Below are 22,314 nucleotides of genomic sequence, written 5' to 3' on the forward strand. Positions count from 1 at the left end.
GGTATTTAAATAGCAATTCCAAGGTTTTTACAAGCGTTTAAAGTTGTATGTATGGACCAAATCTTGCAAATTTTTAAATATTTGTACTTAGCTAATTGAGCTAGAAAAATAAAATTAAAAAAGTATTATTGAAGTAATGTAATAATAAAATTAATCGTTTCAGTTATTTTATTACATTATTGTTATTAAATTTAAACAGCTCATTTTTTAAATTAATGAAATAAAAATCCTATTTATTTAGTAATGAAACAACGTTTTACAAAAGCACTGTAACTTTATTATTTATTTACAATGACTTATCCTTAATCTACGACTAAGGAATATAAAGTAAAATGACAATTTTTGAAGAATGCTTATAAACAATAATTTAGAATACATATATATATAAAAATATAATTTATAATTATTATTACTTAGCCTACTTCAATTAAACAACTAAATAAAAAACTACTTTTTTTAAATATTTCAATAATGTCTCAAAAATTGATGAATTGAAGAACGCTAAAACAGACGCACAGGGGATTTGAGATTGAATCCCTGGAGAAGCAAACAACTAACCAATCAATCTTAATAAATTTGTCTGCCTAGATCGAAATTTGATAATGTTTCTAAATAGTTTTGTTGGCAAATTTTAACTTTGTGTATAAATTGATTAAGGCTCAATTTACATTGCCATGGAATGGAATGGGACGGTAGCGTCAATTTCGCCTCATTGCGCAGAAAAGCGCGAGAATTCGCGAGAATGCTCGAGGATGTTTCGTACGCGCTTGACACTGCACTTGTGCATTACCGACCTGACGACTGCCCCTTCCGTCCCTACCCGCCACTTCCCGCGGATTCCACAGACGGCGCCTACAGTTGTTTAGAGAATTCTCGAAAATGCGCGAGGATTCCCCGGAAGACGCGCAACCTTTTATTTGGCACGTATTTAGTTTGTACGTTCCACAATTGACATAAAGTTCATTATGCTATGCAGAATTTGTTTGCAAAAATTAGCTTCCATTCCATTCCGCGGCAATGTAAATTAAGCCTAAGATTTATTATTTCTAAATGCATAAATGACGTATTCCCTTTTAAATTAGATGACATTAATTATTAACAACAGCACTACTATCCTCCAAGGAAACCACATTTTTGTCAACTTCCGCAGAGCTCAACCTATTGAACCGTTTCCTCTTGTCTTTCCCATGGTGTTTCTTGTGGCCTTTCCTCTTCTTGTGGGAATGCTTCTTATGTTTCTTGGTTTCGTCTGATGCGTCGCTTAATATGTGGGATTTGCGACGGGTTTCCACTGGTGCCATGTAGGTTTGAGCTGGTTCCTGTAAAAAAACACCAAATGTATAAATTAAGACTACACAGCGTTGAGATTTTTACGCTTTAATGAGAAGTTTTTTTTTTAATCTGGCAAGCAGCTGGCAACGGGTGATCAGTTGTCCTTAAGCGCCATCTACTCCTAATTCTTTTTGAATACAAACAATGCTATCTATTGATAGCAGACTAACATCGTACTCTCACAGGATAGTAAGAGAAATCCTTAAAATAAAAATAGTAATTTAAAAATACTATATCTTTCAAATATTTTTTTTATTTAATGTTTACCATTTTTAATTCTTATGCACCTACAAGTCATTACATAAAAGTATGAAAACCTTTTCCATATCTACTTGTATTGAAAGATTTTGATTTTGGAAACTGTTGTTCCGATTCTATTCGGTACCCACTTTGATTCAGAAAAAGTATTTATTCTTCCCATCCTAACTTGAAGAAAAGCCCAATAGGGAAAATCTTATAATCCTTTTACCTTAGGAGGGTTAGCTCTCCTCAGCACAGTGTTGCTAGCATCACTGAAGTAACCGTTGAGATGCGCATCTTCCACGAACAGCGGCGGCTCACTAGTGACATCTACCGTGCTGTGGAGATACTTGCTGCCTTTGTTACGCTCCGTGAAGCTGCAAAGGTTTACTTGGTATTAGTAGACTGCTTATCAATTCGAAATGTAGCTACGTTTTTTTTTTGTTTTATCGAAGTCTTGAAGTGTAGTGCTGTGTTCTGATAAGAAGGATTACCAGATGGGATTACCTAGATAAGACCAACCCCAGATAGGATTAGATATTCCTACCTGAGGTCGACCACAGATGCGCCGCTACCCCTACCACTATTAGTGTTAAGCGCTGCTGTGTTCTGGTTTGAAGGGTGTGGTAAGGGAGACATACTTTTCTGAGGCGTTCCAGCTTAGTCCTCAGGGGTGGCGGCGTACCGGTGGCCGAACTCAGGTTGTTTACAGATGTCCATGGGGGCAGTGACCACTTACCGTCAGGTGGGATGCATGCTCGTCTGCTACTCCTATATTATAAAACAAAAAAATGTCAACTCCGTACCGTTTATAATGGTCAGCATCAGGTCCTGGCTGCTTAGGTTTGATGACTTCTTCTTTAGCGTTCAAATGGTCATTCACATCACTCTTGTGGTGGGAGTGCGTTGGTAGGATCTCAGCGTCAGATAGAACCCTGGGCCATTGATAAATTATATTAATTTACTTACTATTGTAAAATTATAAGTTTTGTAACAACAGGGCGATTACTGTCATCCACCAGAAAGGGCCTGCCGCCCCATGGTTATATTGTAGGTAGGTATTTACATTGTATGCGATGGTAGTGATCAAAAATGAATATGATATTCTGTACCCGACTGAGGTAATGTTTTTGTGCGTATGTAGGTATATCTGATTTGATGGCACACCTTCCAGCCCAGCAAGCTTAAAAGATATTCACATATGGGGTGTCGTTTTATTCATTAAAATTACTTCCCTTTTCAGCTAATTATTCTTAAGTAATTATCATATTGCTAAAGATAACTAAAATATTACATACGAGTGAGAAAAAATGATATTTCCGCACATAACGTCCTGCATCGGGCCTTTTATGAGTGATCTGCAGTGAACGTGTTAAGATAAATGATTTGTTTTTGAAACTGTTCTCCTATATAGACAAGGGTGTCGCCACCTGATGACCCAGGGGCACTTGACCCACCCATGGGCCAGTGGTTCTTACAATAATTGTACACAATAATTATTATTGTGTTTGGAGACATTAAACTGTACAAATCGAATGTGTAAAACCATTTTTGAATTAGTTCGTATTTACCCTAAGGGCACACAGGGTCCCTGACCTTAGGAGCCCCGACTCGCCAATATATATATATATGAAATACAGACAAAATGTCTTAATTGAAATGTGAGCTATTAACTATGGAATCTTTTAAAGGTGAAATCTAGTGACACAGTTTATATGTGACTTTTGCTTGATATTCATCATTTGCTTAGTTTATAAATAAACACATATAATTTGGTCAGGATTTTATGTTCTCTTTATTACTTTCCAATAGAGCCCCCAAATTTTATGTGCGCAGGGGCCCTGGGATTCCTTAAGATGGTTCTACTTTTTATTTAAGATGGCTCTTATTTTTTACAAAGAAATATTTCTTTCTCTACTTATTAAGATTGTCGCTTTTATCGTAACGAACTGACCTCTTCTCGAAGCTGCCATCAGCATCCCCCGGTTTCACCTGATGCACCTTCTCGCTCATCTTCTGCACCACGTTCTCGATGTCCCTCATCCTGGTGCCGATAGCGTCCACCAGGGCTTGGAGTGCAGGCTTGCCCTTCTCATCATCTGAGATTTCGGACTGTTGGCCTGCTTCCTGGAAAGAAATGAAATGAAAATTAAATATTTTGTATTTTTTTATATATTTGAGCCTAGCGATAAAGCAGACGTGCTGCCTGATGGAAAGTAGTTGACGCCGCCTTGAACATTTTCAACCAGAAGAGTCGCCAATGTATCGCCGGCTTTGAAGGAGAGCTCTTTTTGCACCGTTTTTGTAGAGCCCTATGTCATAGCGCTCCGGGAATACCTCAGGAGGAAGTTCATACCATATTTTGCACGTTTGTGGCAAGAAGATAAGCCTTCGGTGGCATTTACTAATTGTCAGTTGCAATATTTTTTCTTAGACTACTACCGGATCGAAACGCAACCTCAACTGAGAAGATCCGGTAAGAAACTCAGTGGATTTGTCTTTTTTTTTCATAATTGGTTCATGATGATTCGTGTGGTCGAGCGGTCAGCGTACCGATCTGACAGTAGGTTCCGGATTCGATCCCCGGCCAGATGAATATGTAAATGATGTATTTTAATTTCTGCTCTAGACCCCAAATCCAGTATTTGTGTAATAAATATGTGCATTAAGTACACAGTAAAATGCCAAATGTGGGAATGAGCTAACCCATTTCTGGTCCTTTGCTGGGCTTGGTTCATGTAAAATTTAAATAGCAAAGATGCCACCTTGATGGTAAGTCACTCAAGGACATCTGTAATCAATATGTCCCAGATAGGATTGCAGTCCTGCCTAAAGCTACCACAAACACGTAACTACCCTTAACGGATAGATAGGGCCCTTCAAATGTTAACGCTCCTACGTTTTAGTAAACTGTTATTAGGCAAGAATAGCTGTAGTCGTGGTGCCTCTGGGCTCAACCCACAAAAGGTTAACCTTAACTACTTATTCAAAATTTGGACATAATTATTCCTTACATGAAATTAAAATCTATTTTTAAGTCTACCTTAAGTCCTTCATTATCTGTGGCTGGGTCCTGCTCGTTCCATTCTTTCTGGGGGATCTCCGTCCAGGCTCCTTGGTGATGTGCCTGTGTTATAACATTTTTTTTTTATTTTACGACATAGAAAATGTGAACGGGTTTGTTTTTATACTTGAGCCTAACGATAAGGTAGACGGGCTACCTGATGGAAAGCAGTCACCGTCGCAACATGTGCACAACATGTGCGACACCAGAGGAGTCGGCAATGCATCGTGGGCTTTGAAGGAGAGCTCTTTTTACACCTTTTTTGAAGAGCCCCATGTTGTAGCGATCCTTGCTCCTAGCGCGCTTGCAATCTCTTTGAAGGTAAGTGGTCACTGCACTTGATACAAATACGAGTAAATAAAAATGATGTGTATTTGTATGTATGTAGGCAGATGTTGACGAGACTTTCTCTAGGTCAGGAAAAATAATTAGGGTTTCGTTTAAACTTTAACACTGAAATTTCTTGAGAATTTATAATTTAAAACGCGGATAAAGCTATCTATAATCATCAATCATTCGGGTACAATTGGCATTCTAACTGCGAAAATATGAGAGAAAAACGTGGTTAATCTACACCAAACCCCGTTGTAACGTGGGGCGGTGATGGTTTGTTGGTGGCGGTGGTGTGGTAGTGGTAATAGTGTGAAGTTCTGAAGTAAACTCTTTAATTCAAACTTACTTTTATTGAATTCTTCCGTGTCACTGCATTTGAGTTGATTTTCTCGTCAGAACCTTCCGCAACCTGTAGTAAAGACGAGTATTAATAGAAAGAAAGAAAGAAAGAAAGAAAGAAACATTTTTATTCGGATAAATTGCAACACAAAATAAATATAACGGAAATTCAAAAACAACATAAATAACATAAAACAAAAGAGAAAAAAAAAAAATAAAATAAAAAAACAACAATTCAATTTTTACCATAATATGTGTTGCAACGACCGAAAAGGGACAAACTCAGCTTGTGCCACGAGCAGGTAACTGAGTAGTAAAACTTATTTTAAACAACCCATTTTTTATTTTGCGTTATTTGGTTATAATAACTGAATTTTAAGGTAGTTACCCCTGAGGAGCTGGAACGCCTCAGAAAAGTATGGCTCCCTCACTACATCCTTCAAACCTGAACACAGCATCGCCACACTGATGTTGTTAGACAGAAATTGGTGTGGTGGTGGTGCTGCTGGATTCGAACCACAAAGGGTTCTACCATCCACAGTAAAATAGTGCTTACCTTCTCAGTGACAATGACAGCGTCTTCGAATTCCACCTCATTATGCTGTTCCCGGTCTGATGCCTCGTCGTCAGTGATGGAGTTCAAAGCTACTGAAGCTTTTCGTAGTTTGTGTCTGAAAAGTTTATTTTTTTTAATAGAAAAGCACATCATTATGCAGTTTACACGATGGCGCTTACCAAAAGTATTATTAGCAAAATTAGAGAGAAACTGGTGGGGAAACATCTTATTTTTTATAGAAAGTTAGTGAATAATTGCAAAATGAAAAACATGAATACTTAAAATGCCATTTCCTCAATTTACACGTATGTAAAGGCATCTCATTTATGTAGGAAGTGCTACTATTATACTCGAAAACATTTTTCTTATCTACTAAAAGTTTGTATTTTTCTGTAGATGTTTTTTCTCTTAAATACTTTAGAAATTAAAGTATTTAAGTACTTATTTAAATACCAAGTCGTGAGTAAGTATAAATTACTAAAGTGCTATAAATTATCCTACATAATTAAAGTTGACATCGGTACCTTAGCTCGATCTTCTTGTGGTCCTTGCTGTCGGACTCCGTCGCTAAGGCAATCTGCAACAAATGAGTGATTTCATTGCACGATTATAAATTTTAACTAATAACATAATAACAATTCCTGCTTCTACAAAATAACTTCAATAGAATTAATTAAACTATACATTTCAGGCTACGACGATAAATATTTTTTTACTCTCTCTCTCTCATGCTCTCTGTTCTTCTCTTCTCGGTACCTCTCGTGCACGTAATCATAGTAAAATGCCATAATGCCACACACCACTGTCTCACACACATGTTATCATATTGATATGTACATGACTATGCTCAGTACTCACACATAAACAAGAATTACTTTTGCCACTACTATCAAAGCGAAAATCAATATTTCAATATTATAATAAGTATATTATAGTATGTCGACCCGCGTGGCGGAGCGGTCAACATACCGGTCTGACGCGCAGTGGGTCCCGGGTTCGATCCCCGGCCAGACAGATATCTAAATGATGAATTTAGGTGTCTGTTTCTGGGTCTGGGTGTTTGTGTATTTGTCTATGTGTGTGTCCATGGCTCCCACGATACAGGGAATCCTAGAGTGGGGCTGTGAGTGTAGAAAGCGTTTATTTATTTATTATTATTATTTAAAGTCGTTTTTTACAGTATCATATTTAGCTATCAATAACTTAGCAACGTGTGCCTTATGTAGGACTTAAAATTAACAAAAAAATAAGCTTTTAATTCAAAACATGAAATGAATAGAGAATTGAATTTTCGAAAGAATATACCACGATATCAGGGATGGGCACAGATTTCTGGGTGTTCTCACAATCTGGTCCATCAGTGGTCTTCTTAGTGGCCCTAAGTACCTTCTGGCTCCCTGCGTTAGAGTCTGCGGACAGCTCGTAGATTGGACCTTGGCTGCCCACGGCACCCATGGTCCTAGGACAGAAAATTAGGACCTAAAAATGAAGGATCGAAACACTTATAACCAGGAATAGCAACTGTTTTTTGTATTATGGATATTTATAATCAGTGTCAAATCTTGTGACTGAAGTCAAAGCTGTAGTCGACAAATGAATTACAATCCATAATGACTAAGTTTGAAACTCCATATACTTATACCATTTTCTACTCATGCAGTCCATATGAAGTAATGTGGGCACTGCAGCCCATGGACATCTGTGACTAAATCCATTTAGAACAAATTCTGCCTAAGACGGATACCTAGTAGCTGCGTTTCCACTGAGGACTAACATGGTTGCCTCATATCCTTACTAATATTATAAATCCGAAAGTAACTGTCTGTCTGTCTGTCTGGTTGTCTCTTCTTCACGCCTAAACCACTGAACCGATTTTAATGAAATTTTGTACAAAGATAGTCTGAGACCCGAGAAAGGACATAATATAGTTTTTATCCCGGAAATCCCACGGGAACTAGGGATGGCGATCTAAGATCGATTAATCGGAGAATCGATTCTATTATTCGTAAACTATGCATTCGATCAAGTGATAATCTTTAGCAAAGTTAAGGTACGAATTTTTAGTTTTATGTATGTTAGTATGTTATATTTTTTCTTTTAAACGTGGGCGAAGCCGCGGGCAAAAACTAGTATGTATTATAAGTCAGCCGGTATCCATACCATACCCCTAAAACGGAGAACTTCACACTAAAAATGGATATGGTGGTTGTATGATCCCTTCGAACTATAGAACCTTTTCGAACCTTTTGAAACACTTCTTTTACACATTTAAAGTATAACACAAAAGTTACATTACAATTACAAAAGGTAGATAATATTTCGTATATACATATATATTCGTTATAACATAGTTATATTCCGCGTAAAACTGCTAGTTCGCTCTGAATATAGAAACCAATCGCGTCGCCATAGCAAGTTGTAGTCAACACCTGCTTGCAACAACTTCAGAGCGGACTAGCAGTTTGGCGCGGACTATACCTATGGTGACGGTAGTGTCACACCAGCACCAAAATGTTAACTTACTTAGACAACAAAGTCCCATTGGGTGGTGGTGGTTTTTTCATCTTGTACATGTGGCTCCAGGGCGCTGCGGGCAGCGTCTCCCACGGCTGGCCCAGCACCCTCGTCCACACCTCCCCGCGAACTACCACTAGGCACCTGTTGGAATGGAATGTTAAGAATTTTTGTTTTTATAATCCTTATAGGAGTAGCAGACATTTTTTTTTTTTATAATATAGGAGTAGCAGACGAGCATGCAGTCCACCTGATGGTAAGTGGCTACTGTCGCCCATGGACATTTGTAATCAACCCCAGATAGGATTAGATATTCCTATCTAAGGTCGGCCACAGATGCGCCGCTACCCCTGAGGACTAAGCTGGAACGCCTCCGAAAAGTATGTCTCCCTTACCACTCCCTTCAAACCGGAACACAGCAGCGCCTAACACTGCTGTTATAAGGTAGAAATAGGTGTGGCGGTGGTGCCACCGGAGTCGAACCGTAAAGGGTTCTACCACCTTTAAACATGAACTGAACACAATCAAATCAGAACACAGCAGCTCTTGACACTGCTGTATGAGACAGAAATAGGTAGCAAATGTTTGCACCAAAGTGCACCACCTGATGGTAAGTGGCAACTGCCGCCCATGAACGTTGTTTTTAATCTTGTATTATGTAATTACCTAAGTCTGGTGCAGCAGAACGGGAATTGCATGTTAGTGTCCTCTACCACCTCCTCGCACTCGATGGCTGATTCTGGAGCCTCCACACGCTTGCATCTGTGTATAAAAGATTTTTTTATAGAAGTGAAGACGTGACACTTGTACTAAGTATCTGCTGTAAGCAGCTATCCTAGTCGTTAAGAAACTCGGCATCTCGATCGAGGGGTCCGAGGTTCAAATGCCTGGCACGTACCTCTGATTTATCAAAGTTACTAGAAATTACTCATCACTTGCTTAACGCGGTAAACGTTTTCTTTATTCCCTTTTGTAAAGTTTCTTTTTATTTTTTTTTTGTGTTTGTGTCCTTTATTTTCTTCAATTTATTTTTTTATTTTTATCTTTGTACATTTAGTTTTAAAAATTGTACTGTGTGCTGCAATCGTCTTGAATAAATGATATTATTCTTATTATTATTAAAACTTCGTGAGTACACCTGCATACTTGAGAAATGTTTAAAAAAAAAGTTGTGAAGGTATGTGAAGTTTACCAATACACACTTGTCCAGCGCGGTGGACTATGGACTAATCCTTCTCCTTCTGAGAGGAGACCCGTGCCCAGCAGTGGGACAGTAATGGGTTGCTGAAGATGATGAAGTAACTTCTGCGACAACAGGCTATTGAGTGGCGTAATTTTAATATCTATTAAATGAGAAAATGTCAGAAAGAAAGTGATTGAACTTGGTTGCAAAGCTTAGTTTATGTACAAGAACAACAAACTAATAATTTTACCCGACTGCCAAGGAAGGGTTGTGTTTTTGGTACTGCCTATATTGGTAAATTTATTGAAAAATCACTTGTGTTTTATCAATCGTTATAATCTCCAAACACGTACTGATAGTAATACAGTTGATTGAAGGGATACTTGTTTTGTTATAAAAGGATCGCATAATAATGAATCCTTGCCAAAAATATGAAATAATTACAAAAGGCAATCCGTAATAATTCCCTAACCGTGCCCCATAGATTAGTAAAGATACTTCGCCGCCTTGAAATTGAATGAAACCACAAACGGCTTATTTAAGTAAGTTATTTTTTGAATTCTTGATAAATAAAAACTTTTTTAGAGAAAAATTACGAATAAATAACTAATACTGCGTAATTTACGTCATAAATAAATAATTATTTCAAATATTTTAGGGGAATTTTAGCACGGAGACGTGGCAAAACTTTTTTACGCAACTATTTCAATTCTCAAAACTGGGTACATTTTCTTGTTAGGAGTGAGTAATCTTTACTAATCTATGGCGTGCCCTTATAGTTCCGAGCGTACACTCGTTACCGTGATTCAGGAACTTAACAGCGCCATCTCGTAGGTTGCAGTTAGAACCGAAACTGTAAACAATATTCTGAATAAACTGTAGATGGCGTTACATTCGTAGACTTAAATCTCATATGTTTTATGTTCTGGAGGCACGGCAGTGCCTCCGCCAAGTCGAGCCAAAAGAAGCGGCACGGCCGTACCATCCTTTTCCCGAAGCATTATCTTTATCTTTCACAATCTTCAACTTGATGCCTAGACTACGACTTTACAAAAACAAGAGATTCTGTATTCGATTGCCATGTCACATTCACATTTGACATTTGTACGGTTTGCTTAAAAACTACTGATCCAATTTGGGTGGGGTTCTGACTTGGTTATTGCAATTATATTCGATGTACAGACACGTCAAGCTTACATACTTATTACATGTATATATAAATCAAATTTTCGTTTTGTAATACAAGGATCGCATAATAATGGATCCTGTCAAAAATACAACCGAGCATTATTTGGGAGTCTTCCGTAATAATTTTAATCATATCATTATTACACGTCCTACTGCCTATCAGTCTAAGAAAGCTGTAATTAGCGTGCCCTTATATTGAGTTCCGATTGAGTTCCGTACACTCGTTACCGTGATTCAGGAACTAAACAACGCCCTCTCGTGGGTTGGAGTTGGAACTGAAACTGTAAACAATGTTCTGAATAAACAGTAGATGGCGTAACGGTTGTACTTGTTAACTGACGCTTGAATGTTGCCATCTTTATTGTATTTAAAATGTCAAAAGGTTATTCTATGACTACATATAGTGCGACCATAACCTCAGATTTTTTCGCTGCGCTAAACACCAACAAAGCACGAGAAAGAAATAAGTGAACCCATATAAACAATCTACTAGATAGAAAGAGATGTCAAGAAAAATCAAGTCATGTCAATTTATTCTTGAATAAACCTCAGAACAATTATGCATTGTTCTGAAGATACTTTACAAAAATTAATAGGCTTATTAATGTAGTACTAAAATGTATATATGTATAACAAAATTGGCTTGCTCTAGGGACAAATGTACTATAAAAAGTCTAAACAATCAATCAATAAACTTTACAGGAAACGATTACAGGATACGATTCCCCCACAACGTTTAGGCAATATTTGGGCAAAATATATATTAATTGGTCCCATTCATATTTGTTACAATTATATTATGTTCATTTTTCTTGCTATAAATACTTATATTTTATAATTAATAAAATATATCAATTTTACTATAACGGCACACATACGCAGATCGATTTTGGTCATGAATTCAATCTAACATTAGGTATCTTTGACATTTTATATCTATGAGGCCATAGATTATATAGATATCTCACCGCCTTGAAATTGAAGGAAGCCACAAATGGCAAAATGGCTGACAAACAGTCAGCAACACGAAATCGAAGAAAAAGTGCGGAGAAATGTCGTTTCATTCGTAAATGCTCTAAAAACTACATTTTTTTAATATTCTTCAAACACGAAAATAGCTGACAGTGACAATTTCAATTGTCAAAACTGATTACATTTTCTTGTTAGGAAATAGTTATTGTTCTGAAGTTAGGAATAAGTAATCTTTACTCAAAGATATACGTCAGTAGGATAATATATCTATAGTCTGATTCATAATTAGGTGTCCAAAATGTAAACAAAGGTAGTAATGTAAGTAAATGTAAACAAAAGTAGAAATGGTAGTTTCTTATTGTCGATATTAAAGTAATACAACAAAAATAAAATAATAATCTAAATAAATAAAGATTAATTCACATTTTCTAATATTTATATCACCTCAATTTTGTCCCATACAATAATAATAATAAAAAACAAAGTTTATGGTAGAAAATTAAAATGTGATAATGGTAACACAGTCGGAACCCAAGACATTTCTTGTGCTGTCATTTTTAAGTTTCATAGCTGATATTATTCATTTTCGTGATTGTGATCGAATTCGAATGTTTTCTCGTTTACATAACGCGTTTGTTAAATTGTGTATATTTGTTAAATTTTCGCTTTTTGTTGATTTTGTTAAAGTTTTTGTTTCTTGTTAATTTTGACAGTGACATTTCTTTGTTTACATTTTGGACACCTAATTATGAATCAGACTATATGTCTTTACTAATCTATGTATGAGGCTGACAATGCGACTTTTCTATGCGTGTCAGGGGCGACACTGGCCATTACAATGTTGCTAGGTTTTCAAAACCACCTAACAAGTGGAAATTTTTAACGATTATAAACATTAATTTTTAACATAACAAATCATAATATTATTACGATTCTTTAAAAATAAGTAATCAGAAATAAAAAAATATTCATTTTTATATAATAACGTAAGGTAAAGTAACCTATTTCCCACAAAAGTAGAACACTACACCAGTATGCTTATATATCAGACACTCTTTCTTATTAAGCCTTATTGAGCAGTAGTCGGCTTTCACACATGTATTTCATTATTAATACGCCGTATGTGTTTAAGTTTCTAACGCTACACCCAATACGTTTTTTATATAATATAGGGGCAGCAAACGTCGCATACAGTCCACCTGATGGTAAGCTACTGCCGCCCATGGACATCTGTAATCAACCCCAGATAGGATTACATATTCCTACCGGAGGTCGGCGGCCTGACATTCCACAGACGCGCCGCTACTCTTGAGGACTAAGCTGGAACGCCTCGGACAAGTATGCCTCGGACAGAACACAGCAGCGTTTAACGCTGCTGTTATGAGTCAGAAATATGTGTGGTGGTAGTGCCACCGGAGTCGAACCACAAAGGGTCCTACCACCTTCAAATACATTTACAAATACAAACAACACTTATTTACAACTTACATTTTAAAAAAATACATTTACATTTACATTTCCTTACCCAACAGTATAAATAGCGAGGTTTCTGCCACCAGGCTGGCAGCGATGCCTGGTGCAGGAGTACGCATCAGCCCATTCTGTATACGCTGCGTGCTTCTGCATCGTTCTGGGGTCCGTGCAAACTGTGGTAGAAGATTAACAGCATATTTATGAAATGAACTGACTGCCTTTTTCTTAAAGACGCTTATAAGTTTAGCATCACGACAAATTGCGAAATTGCTAAAGGAATTTGGTGATGATTCATTTCTAACAATGCACAGTTAAGCAACGTTAGACGGGGATTGTAGTTGGATGGGTGACCGCTAGTGTATTGTGCGTTTTCGAACTTCAGAGAACTCGGTTAGGCTTAAAGCATATGACCCGAATTTTTCAGTTATGTGCATATTAAGTAGATATAGTCCGCGCCAAACTGCTAGTCCGCCCTGAAGTTGTTGCGAGCAGATGTAGTCATACAATTTGCTATGGCGATGAGATTCATTTCTATATTCAGAGCGGACTAGCAGTTTTATGCGGACTATACCTAAATGAAGTGTTATAAGTATTCAAGGAAGGAAGAAGGAAAATATTTAAGACAAAATTGCGACCCGCGTGGCGAAGCGGTCACCAAACCGGTCTTACGCGCAGAGGGTCCCGAGTTCCTTCCCCGGCCAGACAGATATCTGAATGATGAATTTAGACATCTGTTCTGGGTCTGGGTGTTTATGTATTCATCTTTGTATGTGTCTGTGGCACCCACGACACGGTAGTCTAGTGTTAGGCTATGAGTGTAGAAAACATCTTTAAAAATACAGCTCTCGGTGGTGTGTCATCAATACGCACTTGGCCAGGGCGGTGGACAATGGCCAAAACTTCTCACTCTGAAATGAGATCGGAGTCCTAAATCCTTATCGGATAGTTTTTCCCGGAAATCCCACGGCAACTAGGGATGGCGATCTAAGATCGATTAATCGGAGAATCGACCTTTTGGACCCAAAACATCGACTATTTTCATCGATATTAGAAAGGTTTGGATCGTAAACTATGCATTTGATCAAGTGATGATCTTTAGCAAAGTTGAAGGTACGAATTTTCAGTTTTATGTATGTTTTATTTTCTTTTAAACGCGGGCGAAGCCGCGGGCAAAAACTAGTAGGACAATAAAATATTGACGATTCCTTAAAATATATCTTACACTGATCTTTATAATTTTCGGTTACTGGTCCCGTCGACACCACTGTCACTAAACTGAGTACTAAACTATGAACAAACATTGTAACTAAACTAACTTGTCCGGTATGAGTTAGTAACTGTTATAACTTAACGTTGAAGTGAACAAGTGTTTTGTAGTGGGTTCTCTTGTAGGTTTACTGATGTTTTGGTATTGTGAGGGAGAAAAGTGTTAAGTGAGTTATTAAGTAAATAACTGTTAATAGTAAAGAAAGAAAGAAAATAAAAATAATTTATTAAAACAATCTAAATAAATATGTAGATACATTTATGTAGCCGAATGGTCTGATCGTTTGCCTATCTGAGGGAGTCTGAGGTTCGGATACCAAGCATAAATATATATATATTTTTAAGTTTTGTTCGTATTAGAAACGGTTACCACATGGTTTAACAGTGAGGAAATCTACCTACATCTTCAAAAGACATTCCTACTTAGTATTCAAGGGTAGTTGTTATTTTCATTCGATTAATAGCCAACCACAGACAGGATTATCAATGATAATGTACAATCATGTCAATCTTGTTTACTTCTACTGTTAAAATTATAAAAAGTGGCTCTAAGTATAATTCAATTGTCAGCTGCCAAATTGTCTGCAATGCCGTGCCAATTCAAATGTGTGGTTAGAAGCATTTACATAGTCTTGTGTAGGCTTGCAAGCATGTGCTAAAGCTTTTTCATACTACAAACGTCTACAAAGAATTGGAGTTTGTTGCAAATGCCAGATCAACGGACGTGGTATAAGACTTGGACGAATTTTAGTTGTGAAAATTAAAAATAATTTTTGAAAAACGTTATGTCCACGCCTGTACCCTATCTGCAGTAGTAAACTCACGTTTTCTAAACAACGGAAAACACATCCGGTTGTTCTCTTATTGCCATAAAAGTTATCGAAAAATCTAGCATTTTATGCCTTAAGACTTCAAAATAAGACCTATTTTCTTTTTGTGACAAATAGGATCAAGGCGTGGGAGCCATCCACTAAGAAATTGGAGTAGTATACGAGCATGCAGTCCACCTGATGGTAAGTGGCTACTGCCGCCCATGAACATCTGTAATCAACTCCAGATAGGTATTCCTACGTCAGCCATAGATGCGCCGCTATCCCTGAGGACAAAGATGGAACGCCTCGGAAAAGTGTGTGTCCCTTACTACCCTTCAAACTAAAACACTGCAGCGCTTAACACTGCTATTACGAGGCAAATAGGTGTCAGATAAGGGCCCCTGGTGCGGTGTCCCTGTAGTTCCGGGACTAGAATAGGGCTACGGTATCCCCTTCCTGTCGTAAGAGGCGACTAAAAGGGGCTTCCGGGGTTGCGGGCGGCAAGAGTGGGAGCTCAAACCGCCCGGCCAGCAACCCCCGGAAGGACGGTGGTATGTGTGGTCGCATACCGTCGTGTACAACAGACGGTGTGGCGAGCGGCATGCTCACCTGGACGGAGCCCGACGGGGCAACGCGCAAAGAGGACTCCGGTTGCGTTCCTCTGGAGATCCCGGAGTCCTCTACGCAGCGCCGAGGACGGCCACCGGGGGGGTTTTAGTGCGGTAAGAATCCCACATAACTCTGTGTCGCTCCCACGGCACCGGGTACCTTTCGAAGGTTTCCCCCTCGAAAAGAAAAAGAAAAAAAAGCATCTTCATTCACACCACCACATTTTATCACAAAAAAGTACTGTCCCTTAGGCATATATAAGTACTGTACTGATAAATAAAAACCTTTGACCGCTAGCCATGTCGCGGGTGAAAACTAATTACAATCTTACACAGAAGGTCCTTCCAATGAACGGTCCTACATTCCTTTTAAATTTATCAGAAGTTATAAATAAGTTGACACAAACAATGTGTCAGTCTATCAAGCCCAGACATGACTGGCACCCGTATTTTAATGCCTGTGTTTATTCTGGTATGTAGACTTTTACATTGTTCATAATTTACAAATAAATACAGTTACGGTTCAACTAATTTATTTCACAGATAAGAATATAACTACACTACATGATTAAATTACTTAATTAGTTAAAATATAAGTGTAGTGTTTAACAAATGTATGCTCTCCTCTCTGGATTTGTGGTATTCGGCATCGTTCGTTATGAATGGGCAATTGCCTTCTCCTCTCTAGAAATGCATAAATCATACACCAGCTGCCCTACCCTAAAATAAAATATTAATTTCATTACATTCATTTCAAATGTTAATTAAAAGGAATTTCAATTAAACTATTTAAAACATATACTTCAATAAATAAGTAGACAAATAACTAATACTTAAACCAAAACTTAAAATGACGATTTTAAGAAACATTTTTAAACAATTATCATGGTAGAAGTTTATAAATTACAATTGATAACATAATGACTTACAAGGTTGTTTATTAGCACAGGTCATGAGCGAGGTCATGACAAGTCATCAGCGCTGGGTCATTGTACTTTACATGCCCAAAACATTACCACACTACAAACACAGTACAAATATTCCATATTCTACTTATCAATGACTCATTATGTTTTAAATTGCCCATTACGCCTCCGATGTTCATGGACTTTATCCAATGACAATTATAACAAAAAGCAGTGTTTCATTGTAGTCTAGTATAGTCCGCGCAAAACTACTAGTCCGCTCTGAACTTGTTGCGAGTAGGTGTAGTTCATAGATTAGTAAAGATATTTTGCCGCCTTGAAATTGAATGAAGCCACAAACAGCTAATTAGTAAGTTCTTTTTTTGAATTCTTGACAAATAAAAACATTTTTAGAGAAAATTTACGAATAAATAACTAATACTGCGTAATTAACATAATAAATAAATAATTATTTCAAATATTTTAGGGACAGTTTAGCACGAAGTTTTGCCACGTCTCCATTGAAATTCTCAAAACTGGGTACATTTTCTTGTTAGGAGTGAGTGATCTTTACTTATCTATGGTGTAGTCATACAATTTGCTATGGCGACGCGATAATTTCTATATTCAGAGCGGACTAGCAGTTTTACGCGGACTATACATATATTTTGCAACTTGTACTGGAGGTCTGAGGATCAATTCCCAGTCATAACAACAGTGTTACACTTTTTCTGAGTTTTGAAATAATAATTTTTTAAATCGATAATAAACCTTGGAGTGGCCAGTTTTTAAAGTAAAGTAATGTTAATCTTTATCCAGTTAAGTAGAGCTACTGTGTAGCTAACTACATTATAGCTAACAAATTATTATCATATTATATTATATATTATATCATTCTTCATTCTATTATAGAATACACAAGTACGCTGTTGTGTATAGTTACGCGGGTATTTTTGTACGAAAATTAAGGCGTTCTTAAGGCAGTTGTCAAAGAAGCCATTTTGAATTAAATATAAGACCACCCTCACACTCTTGCATATTTCGGTGACAGTTTATGTAATGCGCAGTTTATTATTCACTAAGTAATTGTCTATTTCATTTCAAAATCGTTTTTACTGTTTTCCAGATGGGTAGTGCAGCTGAAGTAACTAAATTAAAACTTAATAATGGAAGAGAGATGCCTGCTATCGCATTGGGGACTTATTTGGGATTTGATCAGGTAAGTAGGTTTTTTCTTATTTGGAGTGTATACTTTAATGTTTTTCTTAACGTATTTGTTATCTTATAGAGCTAATGTATAGGCCAGTGACATTTCACCAGTGGTTAGTAAGTATACATTACAATCCTGCAAAAGCAATACACGGTATCTGCAGTAGATAGTTAAAACTTTTTTAAAAATAATGAATATACATACATATGTTATGTACATACATACATACATACACCCAAGCTAATAAAAGCGTGTTAAGAAGGGCAATCTATACTAATATTATAAAGAGGAAAACTTTGTTTGTTTGTTTGTTTGTTTGATTGTAATGAATAGGCTCAAAAACTATTGGATCGATTTTAAAAATTCTTTCATCATTCGAAAGCTACATTATCCGCGAGTAACATAGGCTATATTTTATACTAGTTTTTGCCCGCGGCTTCGCCCGCGTTTAAAAGAAAATAATATAACATACTAACATACATAAAACTGTAAATTCGTACCTTCAAATGCATAGTTTACGATTCAATCCTTACTAATATCGATTAAAAGAATCGATGTTTTGGGTCCAAAAGATCAATTCTCCGATTAATCGATCTTAGATCGCCATCCCTAGTTCCCGTGGGATTTCCGGCATAAAAACTATCCTATGTCCTATGTCTCGGGTCTCAGACTATCTTTGTACAAAATTCCATTAAAACCGGTTCAGTGGTTTAGGCGTGGAGAAGAGATAACCAGAGAGACAGACAGAGTTACTTTCGGATTTATAATATTAGTAAGGATGAAATATATTTGATAAATAGATTTTGAGGCGGTACAAAGTTTGCCAGGTCAGCTAGTAGGTAATATTTTAACACCCTTCAAAAATATTACCTATTGCCTAACTAGTTTACGGATTATTTTTACAGAATGGCATAGTGCAATCAGAGAATAAGAAGCTACGTGATGTAGTACTTCATGCGATTGATGTCGGATACCGGCATTTCGACACTGCTGCCATCTACGGTACCGAGGAGGAGATTGGGGAAGCTGTGAGGATGAAAATCGAGGAAGGTGTTGTGAAGAGAGAAGATATTTTTATTACAACGAAGGTATTTTTTGAAGCACGTTCAATCGTATTGTCTCAACAAAAATATTAAAATAAATGTGTAAATTAATAAGGATCCCATAAAAAGAAATACGCAGATGTTTTTGTTAATAGTAATTTTGTATTTAATAACCAGACTTATTATTACATTATATAGTTTTGTTATGGCGGTACCACCACCTTACATTAGCAGTGCAAAACTATGTTCTGATGAGATGGACGTGGTTAGGCAGATTTACATTTTAAGGCCATTCCATCTTAATCCTCAATAATTTAAATTACTATTGCTATTTGAAGTTTATTATTTTACATAATTACATGTATCAATTGGAAACAACTACTTACCATCTAATATATACTAAGTTTCTACATGGTTATGACAAATATTTTTGTTCCAGTTATGGAATACTGAGCACAGAAGAGAGCAGGTCGTCAAAGCCTTGGAGAAAACTGTAGAAAAAATGAGACTTGACTATATAGATTTGTATCTAATGCACTGGCCAATGGCTCTAAATGTAAGTATTTGTTTTGTTAATTTAGCGTAATTCAAACCATACAGCATAAAATTCAACATAACTATGTACAACATTAAAAATATAACAATTTATTAATATTAAGATTTTAGGTACATCTAGGAGTATAATCTTAATTCGTAAAAACAGAACGAGAAATATATACTTACTTATTTTTATGTATACCATGTGACCGTCTTATTCAACTATTATTAGAACAATTACAATAATACACGAACCCTTACTTGGGAACTATTTTGTTTGTAAATTTTAATCAATTTATAATACATTACAGGAGGATTACACACACTCAGATGTAGACTACATGGAGACCTGGCAAGGGCTAGAAGATGTGCAGAAGCAAGGGCTTGCTAAGTCCATTGGATTATCTAATTTTAACGAGAAACAAATAAAGAGGGTTATTAAAGAAGGAAGCGTAATGCCTGCAGCGTTACAAATTGAGGTAATTTGTAAGATTCCAGTTTAAGTGCTCGACTGACTTACATATGAAGTGATAATCGTAGTCCTCAGGAGTGGTAGGTAAAGCATTTGTGAACGGCTTCAGCTGGAACCCTATTCTATACCCTTCAAGTAATCTATAAGGAGTTGGGTACAGATGTCTATGGGTGGCGGTGATCACTTACTATCAGGTGGAATGCCAGCCATTTCAAAGATCATGTAATGTTATGTGATTCATAGACCATGTATGATCGCATATGTGGCCGTCCTCAGGTAGGAATATCTAATACTATCTGGAGTTGATTACAGATGTCCACAGGCGGCAGTAGCCACTTAGCATAACGTGGACTGCATGCTCGTCTGCTACTCCTATATTAAAAATGGCAGGCAATTCGGCATGGTCAATTGGACTGCTTGTTTGTTTCGTAATCATTTACGAGTTATTAATAAGCATTCTTTTCTTAGGTCCATCCACAAATAATACAAAGAGAGTTAGTGCAATATGCGCAGTCTGAAGGTCTAGTCGTGATGGCCTACAGTCCCTTCGGTTCCTTAGTATCCAGGCACGGCATGCAGTTCTCCGGACCGAAGATTGATGATCCAGTGCTCTCTGCGATAGGCGAGAAGTACGGAAAGACCACGCCTCAAGTTGTTTTGCGGTGGCTGGTGAGTTTTGAATGCAAAATTAGCATTTTTGAAAATCTTTTGTCATAATCTATAAAAAATATATTCTGAGAAGCTTAGGCTTCAGTATGGTAATAAGTTAATTTTGTAGTGAACGTTAGATAACAAGATGTTTTTTGGATATAGAACATGTTCATAGTTAAAAGTGTAATGCTTTATTTGTTAAATCCATATACAAGTTTTATAAGACAACAAATTAAAAAACAACTTGTATTGTTTAGCTATTCTTATGGCTTAGTAATAATGGACATTTATTCTAATAAATAAGTAAGATACTTTAGTATAGTAAAAAATACTCAACACCATTTTGCTTTAAAAATATATAAAGTTACTCCATAAAAATCAAAATGACATACGTACTAAGTACGGTTTTCGAAACTGGTTTTGGATTAAAGTCACAGATTCCAATGTGTTTGGAAAATTTCTCTAGTTCCCAGAATTCCTCGGTAATATAGTAAGATAATTTAAAAGTTCCGATAAAAAATAGCCAAGACATTAAAAACGCTAGTGCTAAGTAAGCTAAATAAATACGTATGTCAATATTAGTATTTTAATAAGTTTTATTTTCAGGTTGATAGAAACATTGTACCAGTACCAAAAACAGTGAATTACTCCCGTCTCAAGGAAAACATCGACATTTTCGATTTCAAGCTCAATAAGGAAGAGATTGAAGAAATAAACAAGTTTAACACGCATACAAGATACACGTTCCCGTCATTTTGGCAAGAACACCGTCATTATCCGTTTGAGAAGATTGATAATCCGATAGCAGATCCATTTATAGCGAAAAATTAATTGTACTTAGTTAATTTGCGTATTAAATTATGAAAATATTGCGATATGTTTATTTTCCTTATTTTTAAAATGTATGTAAATTTTTAAAATGTAATACTTATATAAAATGTATATAAGTCATTTCTAATCTGGAGATAACATTGAAAATTACAGGTTGATCTCTGGCCCGCTATATAAATGTTATATAATGTATTATCGTAATACCATTAAACATCGTTGCATTTTTAATTTTCCTCGTCTCACTACGAAACTCAATTTCCTTCTTCAATTTAAAATGTTTCTTTTTTGCATTTTTTATATTGTTATCTTTATCGTATCGAAAATTCTCTCTATTTCAACGAGAGTGTGAAACGGGCAATTTTTTTTACAAATATTTTCAATAGTTAAATAACATTGGATAACAATCTGTCTATGTGGAAATAATTATTTTCTGCCTATCTTATAACTAGAGTTTTTCAAACTATCTGCTTAATTAAACCATAAGCGAGTAGGATATAAAAAAAATATATTTCTTTTTAGGTTTATAAAATCGTGAGTTGTTCTTTATCTTTTAAGTAATCATTGCGTATTTATTCACAATATTTTTTTTTTTTTAATTGACATAAATCGACTTATATTTTCCATAGTCTGTGGCCTGTGGAGGTAAACGTCAATGTCATAACGAAACATCAAATTTGTTGCGTTCAGAATGTAGAACTTCTCTAACTTATCTTTATAACATTTGGTTTTTTTATTATAAGTATCTGGTGGCCATATATTTATATAATTATAAAATTAATTCCTAA

At 36.3% G+C, this 22,314-nt stretch overlaps 2 protein-coding genes across 4 annotated transcripts; one reads left to right on the forward strand and one right to left on the reverse strand.

The window, feature by feature from the left end:
* Positions 1–254: 254 nt before the first annotated feature.
* On the reverse strand, positions 255–14,565 carry LOC140748774 (uncharacterized). Of its 3 annotated transcripts, XM_073081645.1 has the most exons (13): positions 14,417–14,565; positions 13,247–13,367; positions 9,045–9,140; positions 8,388–8,522; positions 7,170–7,323; positions 6,389–6,441; positions 5,865–5,979; positions 5,316–5,378; positions 4,616–4,699; positions 3,527–3,699; positions 2,379–2,507; positions 1,802–1,949; positions 255–1,319 (listed from the first exon to the last, which is right to left on the reverse strand). In XM_073081645.1, exons 1-13 carry the CDS (start codon positions 14,493–14,495, stop codon positions 1,089–1,091), a joined length of 1,581 nt encoding a protein of 526 aa, XP_072937746.1. In that variant the 5' UTR covers positions 14,496–14,565; the 3' UTR covers positions 255–1,088. The 3 variants fall into 3 exon arrangements, with proteins under 3 accessions (XP_072937746.1, XP_072937745.1, XP_072937744.1); XM_073081644.1 differs by lacking the exon at positions 14,417–14,565 and having other exon boundaries at positions 7,251–7,323; positions 13,247–13,377; XM_073081643.1 differs by lacking the exon at positions 14,417–14,565 and having other exon boundaries at positions 7,173–7,323; positions 13,247–13,377.
* A 1,664-nt stretch (positions 14,566–16,229) lies between these two features.
* On the forward strand, positions 16,230–21,573 carry LOC140748754 (aldo-keto reductase AKR2E4). Its single transcript, XM_073081619.1, has 7 exons — positions 16,230–16,352; positions 17,912–18,004; positions 18,901–19,083; positions 19,478–19,594; positions 19,887–20,054; positions 20,516–20,716; positions 21,305–21,573. The coding sequence occupies exons 1-7, from the start codon at positions 16,314–16,316 to the stop codon at positions 21,527–21,529; spliced, it is 1,026 nt and encodes a 341-aa protein (XP_072937720.1). The 5' UTR covers positions 16,230–16,313; the 3' UTR covers positions 21,530–21,573.
* Positions 21,574–22,314: the final 741 nt, after the last annotated feature.

Source organism: Epargyreus clarus, unplaced genomic scaffold (genome assembly GCF_041222505.1).
Source record: "Epargyreus clarus isolate Ecla_fem2 unplaced genomic scaffold, WU_Ecla_fem_2.2 ptg000016l, whole genome shotgun sequence".
Lineage (NCBI taxonomy): Eukaryota > Metazoa > Arthropoda > Insecta > Lepidoptera > Hesperiidae > Epargyreus > Epargyreus clarus.